The sequence below is a fragment of the Oreochromis niloticus genome, linkage group LG17 (genome assembly GCF_001858045.2).
Source record: "Oreochromis niloticus isolate F11D_XX linkage group LG17, O_niloticus_UMD_NMBU, whole genome shotgun sequence".
In the NCBI taxonomy this organism is placed as follows: domain Eukaryota; kingdom Metazoa; phylum Chordata; class Actinopteri; order Cichliformes; family Cichlidae; genus Oreochromis; species Oreochromis niloticus.
In genome coordinates this window covers 34,720,581-34,730,844 of record NC_031981.2, presented here as the reverse complement: position 1 = coordinate 34,730,844, position 10,264 = coordinate 34,720,581, and the positions used below count along the sequence as shown (strand labels likewise).

General features: G+C 42.7%; 1 protein-coding gene across 2 annotated transcripts; it reads right to left on the bottom strand.

The window, feature by feature from the left end:
• Positions 1-1,859: 1,859 nt before the first annotated feature.
• Positions 1,860-10,238, bottom strand: med21 (mediator complex subunit 21). 2 transcript variants are annotated; one of them, XM_019346978.2, is made up of 4 exons: positions 10,099-10,238; positions 8,024-8,138; positions 3,972-4,072; positions 1,860-2,472 (listed from the first exon to the last, which is right to left on the bottom strand). In XM_019346978.2, the coding sequence occupies exons 1-4, from the start codon at positions 10,180-10,182 to the stop codon at positions 2,275-2,277; spliced, it is 498 nt and encodes a 165-aa protein (XP_019202523.1). In that variant the 5' UTR covers positions 10,183-10,238; the 3' UTR covers positions 1,860-2,274. The 2 variants fall into 2 exon arrangements, with proteins under 2 accessions (XP_019202523.1, XP_003455753.2); XM_003455705.5 differs by having other exon boundaries at positions 1,860-2,454.
• Positions 10,239-10,264: the final 26 nt, after the last annotated feature.

The following is a 10,264-nucleotide window of genomic DNA, read 5'->3' as shown; positions in this document are numbered from 1 at the left end:
ACGCCGACCAATCAGCGATGACTAAAAGAATCCGTGTTTCCTTCTGCCCAATAAAACGTGGCCTCTACATAAGAGTGATAGATTGGCCAATAGCATCCAAGCCGCCCTGCAAGAGTTGGGGACGGGTCCAGTTAGCAAGCGTTTGCAGCTATGAAAGAATATACAGTAGCTCCAGCGGTTGGAGGCTTTGTTACATAATTTTATTGGTTGTGCTTAGCGCAAATCCTTACTAAAAATAGCTGGTATTATTCTAATAATTTGTAAGGATTAAATGGTACTTTACCGTAAAATGTTCTTCACACATAATTAGGAAATAGCGTATGAATGAGAGGGTATGTAAGGCCAATAAAAGGTCACATTGGTGATCAATACACAATCATCAGGTTTCTAATTGTTGACTAAATGAAAAAGCTGCAGGATTTAGTCATACTGAAATCTTACTGCTATTCAAAATTTAAGTAGAACTGATCTAAACCACACGGATATTTTATTGGACTACGTTTATCTAGTGGCAATAAAGCAGATAGAACGTAATAAAGTATGATAAGATAAAAGTCACACACAGTCCACATTTATAACACTTTCTATTAAGGCACAATCTGAGACCTTTGCCATAGCAGTTTGAGATGATAACAGCGTGTCTGCCTCCAAACCGTTTAAAAAGTGGTCATTGTTTAAACTAGAAACCGAAATGAATGTGTCCACATTCCAACATTGTTACAGTAGAGCCCTTCAAAAGGGAACTGACTTGTTTCCTTAATAATCCCATCAGTGGTGCTTAGAAATGTCTTCACCCTATCTGGACTCTTTCATTTCCTTGTACGTTGTGTATCCCAAAGGTCTATAGGACAAAGAACATTAAAGGGAGAAGCTACACTAATCACATGTGAATGAAAACGCAGATAACAAAATTGGAGCACAGACAAAGTTTTGTTGACCAAACCACGGCGGCTCACAGTGAAAGGTGAAGATTTGCTGTCATAAATCTCCTCATTTGGGCGGGTTAAGTGCTTTTACTGTTAGGACCATGATGTCAACATGCAGACAGGCGGGTGGGTCCCGCTAACACGTCTGGGTGTGGTGGCCAGCAGACAAGGCTGTTTTTATATTTCTCACATCAATGGAGCCCACTGAGCTGTGACACAGCACCTATATTTAGATTTGGGCTATAAACTCTCTGGCCTGCAGCCTAGGTTTCACAAAGTTCAGTCTGAAATGGATTCAGCCAATATGAAAGCATTTGTTTTGCAAAAATCAAGATTGTACGGCATGACTTGTGAAAATATTTTAGTTGCAAATATGACAAAAGTCATTTTTGCTCTTTAGATTTTTTTTTATATCATGTATCAGACTGACTAGGAGTTAGAACAGAACACATGCATATACATAACTTTCCGTAATGTGAAATTTTCATGCCTTTTACTGAAACGTTTCAAACCGTCGATAGAACCAGATTATTGAGTTGTTTTTTTTCCCCTCCTTTTAAAGTCTTTTTCTTTCACTATTGTTTTTGTCAAAACACATTATGAAATATACAAGAGCCACAGCTTAGTTCCTCAAAGCTGTGTCCATCAGAATTTCCTTTAAAGGTCACATGAACTGAAATGTGGTCATTCTTTAATTGTAATCGTTTCCTGGTAAAGGCTCGCAGTACGTCAAGTCAGTTTCTGCTAGCGTATCAGTTCAAATGAAAAAAAACGAAACTGATGCAATGCCACGAACAAACTCCAACAATTAACATCACCCACATGGTTAATGTACAAATGCTTGTGGTAACAGTTTGCAAATTATATAAAAAAGGGACGTTATTAACACTTATGTGGCTGTCCACGGTTTATTTAAAGAAAATACTTCAGAGAGATGAGCTATGATGGTTTAATTGAATATCTACAAAATCAGACATAAATATATAACATATAGTGTACATAAATCACAGAACACCTGGCAGATTGGTCTCCTCAGACCCACGGAGAAGTTTTTTTTTGTTTTCATTTTTTAAAAATAAAAATTTCAGGAAAAAGAGGATCCGTGTGCATGTAAAGACACCATCTTTCATCCTTCTTTAGCTGAGCTGCAGAAATGACGTTTCAAAAACAAACAAAAAACATAAAGATGACCTCATCCACACAGAACCGCTTCAGCATCTACATTTTCACACATTTGACATGTGAACACACACCACATTTGGCAGGCCTATTGTGGCTGAAGGCAAAGAAAAAAAAAATAGCTGAAAAGACTGAAAATTGTCCAGAATCATATTATGCATTCCTCGGGTCAGGATTCAGCCGGTGACGGCTGGCTAGGTGCCCCGTTGCGGGTGCGGAGCTGGGATTGGGCGATGTCAGCCAGTGCACTCTGGATCTTCTCCAGCAGCATATCGCCGCGGTAAACCACCTCTTCCAGCCGAGCTGCTGCCTCATGGTTCTCCTCCTCCAGCTGCCGCAGACTGGCTGCCTGATGAGAGGTCACAGACTGTCAGATTTAATGAAAACAGCTTAAGTGTTTTTATTTGCCCTTTTGTGAAGCGTCAAATAACTGAGTGAACAACTGAGTGAAGGTTTCCTTTAATTGTGTGCAGATCATGACTGTATAACTTGGGAGCATCAGATCTCACAGTAACTGACAGAATAATAAAAGAATTCCCACCTGGTACACCCAATATCCCCACACAACGCAGGTGGTGTGTGTGAGCAACTTTTAAATAGTTGATGAGAATCACTTTGTACAAGTTCTGTTTCACGGTTCAAAAGCTGCCATCAGACTGTGACGAGATTTCATGCATGATTCACAATGTGTGCAGAAAGTCTCCTGAGACGTGGTCTTACAGCTGATCGTTTCTAACAGCTTTGTATGACAGATGTCTTTTTACTTTACATCCAAAACCAGTTGCGTGTATTGTTGGCCCTCAGAGAGCTACAGGGAAACCAGAACTTCTGGGCTGTGGAAGCCTCATTCACAAAATTCCACTGACATCTGACAGCACTAAGATCTAAAAAATGCTGCCCTGTGGCCCGCATGAAAATAGAAGTATCCTTGCAAAAAGACCCAACACCACTGATTATGCAATATTGCTCGGGTGTTTCTCAGAAAGACTGACGACTACTGCTCCGAGTTATAAAAAGCTAGAAATGACATGGCTTACTTTCTTATAACATTACCTAGAAATAAATATCATACTTGTTTGAGAAAGAGTAGCACCTACTCGGGTCAGAAAAAGCATGTGGAGCTTGTAATTACATTAAGCATAATTGGTGTTTATTGTTTCTCTCTTGAGTGAAGGCCATAAAGTATTAAAAGTGTTTTTGCATTTTGTCTACTGATAAAAGTCTCTGGAAACAGATCAAAAAGTTAGCAAGTTTTCCGAGTACCATTACTAATGTAATGGTACTCACTGGCATTTGGCATTTGTGAGTAATGGTACTCACTGGCAGTACTGTGTATTGCACTCAGATATGCTTGCTGGGAAACATTCTATTCTCAGTTTTCTGTTCTTTAATCTATTCTAGCCTAATCTAATAGTAGAAAGCAGTGCACAGGAAAGTGACATTTGATGTCATGTATCTTTCTATTTACAGGAGAGAGATCAACACAAGAATGATTGTTGTTGTCTTTAACATATTTCACTATAGACTATAAACAGTTTGCTTACACACAAAACACACTGCCCCATCAAACAGAGAATATGGAATGTTATTCTAAAGAGTGTCTGTGCGTGCTAATGTGACAAAAATACTAACATCAAAGCAGGATTAGTAAATTTCTCCTGCTCTTTTATTTGTTTTTTTTACATTAATGGGGAAAAAAATCTCTGCAGAGACTTGTGAAGTTGGCATGAAAGCAACAGTATGAACTTTTAACTGGTTCCCTCTGCTGACTGATAGCTAGAAATACTCACGGGAAAATAGAATTAATACATTGAAATATATATACACACATGTGAAATAGTCAGTGGTACTTATGAATGTGCTGACCTGCAGAGCTGCTGTGGACTCCTCGCTGGGCAGAGAGTCTATGAGTACATCCACATCTTTGGCTGTTCGGGCTATAAGGGCTGCAAACAGCTGGGCATACTCTAAACAGAGATCAAGAAAAACAAAATACAGGTGAATCATCATGCAAATCATTAATATATATAACAGAACATAAACACACACTCCACATGCTTTTGAGCTACAGAAAGTAGCCCCCTCCCTTTTTTTATAAGAGAAAAATCATTATGTACCATAGTATTTAGAGTGAAAAGATAAAATGTCACTAAATATTGAGTAAAATGTAAAGAAGTGGTGAAACTAAATCATTTAAGTTGTAGAGAGACATTCATCATGAATGATATGCAGGTGTAGTGATGGAGACCCGGTGTTGTATGATCAGGGATGACTACTGTACAAAGCACTGTGTGGACGTCTTCATTCCTGTTTCAGACAAATTTTTTGAAGCTAACAAGCTGTTCCACATTATGTAAGCCAGTCTGTACTGCATTTATGTCAGTTTGCATAAGATTTTGTCCATGTAGCCTGATAACTTTGGGTATGCAACCTCTACAGACATGCTTGTGTGCAGTGCTCCAAGAGATCAACAGCACATGTAGCACTGGCTGACAGTGATAATACTAGAAACTAATTTGCTGAAAAGTTCACTTTAACAGGAAAGGGAGTAACAGAGGAGTTCACCACAAAGAGGAAACAGTGGCAAAAAATAATCAACAATAAAAAAACCAGCATGAGAAACACAGACAGTGGATACGTAGAAAATTTTCAATACCGTGTTCCATTTCACTGCAAAGAAGTTATTTTTATATTACGACATATCTTTTCTGTATCAGGGTCGAAGTTAAAGGAGAAACTGAACAAATGCAAACAAGTCTAGCTCTCAGACTGTTCCACATAATTGTTATACTGCCCTCTGGTGACAGCACACAGCTATGACATGTACCAACACACAGCTATACTAGGCTGGGAATCACCAGACACCATTTGATACCACAATTTTACAATATATTACTGTCATTTTCAACATTATGGGATATGCTAAATATTGCAATAACATATAGTACAATTTATGTCCTCAAAGTTAAACTTTATCAGTATCTGTTTTATCCAATGAGATGACGTAATCTCACTGCAAAATGAGATTGTCAAGCATCCCCCATCACTGTTATTAAAAACTGCCATAAATGTTACTATAAGATGGAGTCATTATGACTGATATCAGTCTGAGGTTCGATGGCTCAAGTTGGCAATTACATGCAATCTGTTTCTGATAATGTTGAGCTGGTTACTGTGTTTGTTGGATTCCAAACATAATGAAGTTGCACAGTGACCTCTGGTGGAGAAGTTATGCAACGTCACCATCTTTGATGAGTGTTTCTCTCATCTCCTCTTGAACTTTAATTTTTTTTTATATTTATCCATCCATCTTCATCCGCTTTATCCGAGGCCGGGTCGCGGGGGCAGCAGCCTAAGCAGAGAAGCCCAGACCTCCCTCTCCCCAGCCACCTCCTCCAGCTTATCCGGGGGAATACCAAGGCGTTCCCAGGCCAGCCGAGAGATATAATCTCTCCAGCGTGTCCTGGGTCTGCCCCGGGGCCTCCTCCCGGTGGGACATGCCCGGAACACCTCACCCAGGAGGCGCCCAGGAGGCATCCTTGTCAGATGCCCGAACCACCTCAACTGGCTCCTTTCGATGTGGAGGAGCAGCGGCTCTACTCTGAGCCCCTCCCGGATGGCCGAACTTCTCACCCTATCTCTAAGGGAGAGGCCAGCCACCCTTCGGAGGAAGCTCATTTCTGCCGCTTGTATCCGCGATCTCGTTCTTTCGGTCACTACCCACAGCTCGTGGCCATAGGTGAGGGTAGGGACGTAGATCGACCGGTAAATTGAGAGCTTCGCTTTTACACTCAGCTCCCTCTTCACCACGACGGACCGGTGCAGCGTCCGCATCACTGCAGCCGCAGCACCAATCCGTCTGTCGATCTCCGGCTCCCTTCTCCCATCACTCGCGAACAAGACCCCGAGATACTTGAACTCCTCCACTTGGGGCAGGAACTCATCCCCGACCCGGAGTGGGCACTCCACCCTTTTCCGGCTGAGAACCATGGCCTCAGATTTGGAGGTGCTGATCCTCATTCCCGCTGCTTCACACTCGGCTGCGAACCGCTCCAGTGCGAGCTGGAGGCCTTCACCTGATGAAGCCAACAGAACCACATCATCCGCAAAAAGCAGAGATGAGATTCTGAGGCCACCGAAGTGAAAGCCCTCCGCCACTTGGCTGCGCCTAGAAATCCTGTCCATAAAAATTATGAACAGAACCGGTGACAAAGGGCAGCCCTGGCGGAGCCCATCACCCACCGGGAACAAGTCCGACTTATTGCCGGCAATGCGAACCAAACTCTTGCAACGGTTGTACAGGGATCGAATGGCCCGTAGCAATGGGCCAGACACCCCATACTCCCGCAACACCTCCCACAGGACACCCCGAGGGACACGGTCGAATGCCTTCTCCAAGTCCACAAAACACATGTAGACTGGTTGGGCAAACTCCCATGCACCCTCAAGTATCCTTGAGAGGATAAAGAGCTGGTCCAGTGTTCCGCGACCAGGACGAAAACCGCATTGTTCCTCCTGTATCCGAGGTTCGACTAACGGACGAACTCTCCTTTCCAGCACCCTGGCGTAGACTTTCCCAGGGAGGCTGAGGAGTGTGATCCCCCTGTAGTTGGAACACACCCTCCGGTCTCCCCTCTTAAAGATGGGGACCACCACCCCGGTCTGCCAGTCCAGGGGTACTGCCCCTGATCTCCACGCAACATTGCAGAGGCGTGTCAACCAGGACAGCCCTACAACATCCAGAGCCTTCAGGAACTCGGGGCGGACCTCATCAACACCAGGGGCTCTGCCACCAAGGAGTTGTTTAACTACCTCAGTGACCTCGCCCCCGGAAATTGGCGGGTCACTTCCCTCATCCCCAGACTCTGCTTCCTCCTCGGAAGACGTGTCAATGGGATTAAGGAGGTCCTCAAAGTATTCCTTCCACCGCCTGACAATTTTCTCAGTCGACGCCAGCAGCGCTCCGCCAGCACTATACACAGTGCAGGTAGAGCACCGCTTTCCCCTCCTGAGACGCCTGACGGTTTGCCAGAATCTCTTCGAGGCAGTCCGAAAGTCTTTTTCCATGGCCTCTCCGAACTCCTCCCACACCCGAGTTTTTGCTTCAGCCACTGCCCGAGCCGCATTCCGCTTGGCCTGTCGATACCTGTCGGCTGCCTCCGGAGTCCCACAGGCTAACCAAGCCCGATAGGACTCCTTCTTCAGCTTGGTGGCTCCCTTCACCTCTGGTGTCCACCATTTGGTTCGGGGATTACCACCACGGCAGGCACCAACTACCTTGCGGCCGCAGCTCAATGCAGCAGCTTCGGCGATGGAGACGCTGAACATGGTCCATTCGGACTCAATGTCCCCAGTCTCCCTCGGAATGCTGTTGAAGCTCTGCCGGAGGTGTGCGTTGAAGATCTCGCGGACTGGGGCCTCTGCTAGACGTTCCCAGCACACCCTCACTACGCGTTTAGGTGCACCGGGTCTGTCCAGCGTCCTCCCCCGCCACCTGATCCAACTCACCACCAGGTGGTGATCAGTTGACAGCTCAGCCCCTCTCTTTACCCGAGTGTCCAGAACATATGGTCGCAGGTCTGGTGATACGATTACAAAATCGATCATCGACCTGCGGCCTAGAGCATCCTGGTGCCACGTGCACTTATGGACACTCTTATGTTCGAACAAGGTGTTCGTTATGGCCAAACTGTGATTTGCACAGAAGTCCAATAACAAAACACCGCTCGGATTCAGATCAGGGAGGCCGTTCCTCCCAATCACGCCCCTCCAGGTCTCGCTGTTGTTACCCACGTGAGCATTGAAGTCTCCCAGCAGGACAACAGAGTCTCCCGGTGGGGCACCTTATATTTATCAGCTGATATAAAGTGACATAAAAACGATGGTTAAAAATAATGTCATAGTAAAAACACACAAACCTTCTGTTGGGTTTGCTGGTTGATCCTTGTTGATAGCTGTCTGGATGTTACTGAAGGATGCAGGAGGTGCACATTGTTGCAGAACGCCGATAGCATTACAAAACTGATCAGCAAGCTGGACACACAAAACAAAACCAGTAATAGGTTACGCTGTTATTTGAACAAGACACTAGCTGCTGCTGCTGATAACATAAACTTCAGACAAAAGAAATTTAAAGACATTTCTTTCATCAGTTTTACCAAAGTATGTTTTTTTTTTTAAAATTATTATTATTATAAAATATAGATATTTAGTTTACCAGTGTCAACCATAAGGCCCGGAGACCAGAATCCAATTTTACCCACTGTAAAAATGTGAAGGCATGCTTAAGTTTTGGACTTTTAACTGTATTTTCATAAGTTTTACAGCTTCTCCTGAAGATAAAACCTCCCCCAAATAATGAAATGAGAGAAAGTTCATTTTTTAAACTATCTACTATAGAAATCTGTGCTTTTTACAATGGGGTCACATTACAAAATATATTATTACAGGACAGTCTACACAACAAGCCAAAAGAACTTTTTCTGTTATTTTAGTAAGTAAGTAAAATGTATTTATATAGCGCTTTTTAAAACAGGAAGTTTTTTCAAAGTGCTTCACATGGGAATAAAAGCATATCAATCGATACAATAAAACACTATAAATAGGGTATAGTAGCATATCCAGTAAAACAGTTTGCTACACATGAATATTACCTAAATGCCTGTCTAAACAGATGTGTTTTGAGCTGTTAAAAGTAGCTACAGAGTTGATGGTGCGTAGCGGGTGAGGTAAACTGTTCCATAATATTAGAGCCAAGGCTTGAAAAGCGCAATCCCCCTTCGTTTTCAAACGGGTCCATGGAATGGTTAGAAGACCACTATCAGTGGATCTAAGGATCCGGTTTGGAGAAGCTTAGTGATATAAGTGGGGGCCTCACTTGTAGGCACATGAATGTAAAAGTGAGGATTTTAAACTGATATCTATACTCAACCGGAAGCCAGTGCAAGGATTTTAACACAGGGGTGATATGGGAGAATTTATGACTGTGGGATAAAAGCCTTGCTGCGGCATTTTGGACCACTTGGAGGCGATTTAGGGAAGCCTTAGACAGACAAGAAAAGAGTGCGTTACAGTAATCTAAACGAGAGGAGATGAAGGCATGGACAAGCATCTCCAATTTTACACATTTATTTCCTACAATTTAAGCCCAACAAGTCACACTGACAAACTTTTCTTTATTGTGTAGAAAAACTATATTACAATGTCTCAGGGATTAAATGTGTAGTTAAAGTTCTGACTGTAAGTGACAGAAAGGGTAGTTTCACTGATTGGCCCAAAGTGCATAGTGTGTTGTATGTAGGCCACCAAGCAAAAGGAGAATGACATCCCTGGTCTAGAACCACCCTTAAATAATTATTATTATTATGTTTGTTTGTTTGTTTTGGAAAATGACAAATAGGTGCAGCACTTTATTGAAATGGGAAAAAATATGTGGAAATACAGTATGTAAGGCAAAAACAGACTTTGCAATATTCTAGCAAGCTGGTACAACATGAAGGATCAAAATCTGACCTACTTTTCTCCATTCGTAATTCCTTTAAGTTCAACTTCTGTTCAAGACCACTGAAATAAATAAGAAAATTTGGTCCCTTGCAAGCCAAATATAGAGAAATTACTTTTGCATGTTAAATACTTCTGAATATCAAATGTTGACCCTCTGGGGTTACTTTCCCACGTTAGTTTAGTATTTTTCTTTTCCAAATATATTTATTTTGTATTATTTTGTTCAAGGAAGCTAGCCAAAACGACGTTTTAACACTGTAACACTTCGTTGTTTAAAATAACTGAGCTGGTTTGGTCGTTTCGTAACACAGGCCTTTAACTATACTTGCTATAATGGTTAGCTACCCCGTGTTGTTCACATGTTACTAAACTACTCGAGCCACTGGTTTGCGTTAGCTACCAACTCTAATCGACATGACGATGCATTTTATATATTTTTTTACACCTCCTTCTACCAAAGAACGTTTAAGATATTCAACATTTGCCTTACCGAATTGACTGCGTCTTGAAGTTGTGTTAGCCGGTCCGCCATATTGTCTGTTTCTGACGTAACTGTCGCGAGAACATAAAACATCTCGCGGTATATTCGGTATTTTGGGAACCTTGGTTGGCAAAGGTTGGGTTACTTACTTTTACCGTCTCACAACTGGGTTCAC

What these genes read in the sequence shown, in the direction of transcription:
- med21 (XM_019346978.2), bottom strand. Translation starts at nt 10,182, where the DNA reads ATGTTTTATGTTCTCGCGACAGTTACGTCAGAAACAGACAATATGGCG. An exon ending in TTCAAGACGCAGTCAATTCG is followed by an intron (nt 8,139 to 10,098) that starts GTAAGGCAAATG and finishes TTGTGTGTCCAG; the next exon opens with CTTGCTGATCAGTTTTGTAA. An exon ending in ACCAGCAAACCCAACAGAAG is followed by an intron (nt 4,073 to 8,023) that starts GTTTGTGTGTTT and finishes ATCTCTGTTTAG; the next exon opens with AGTATGCCCAGCTGTTTGCA.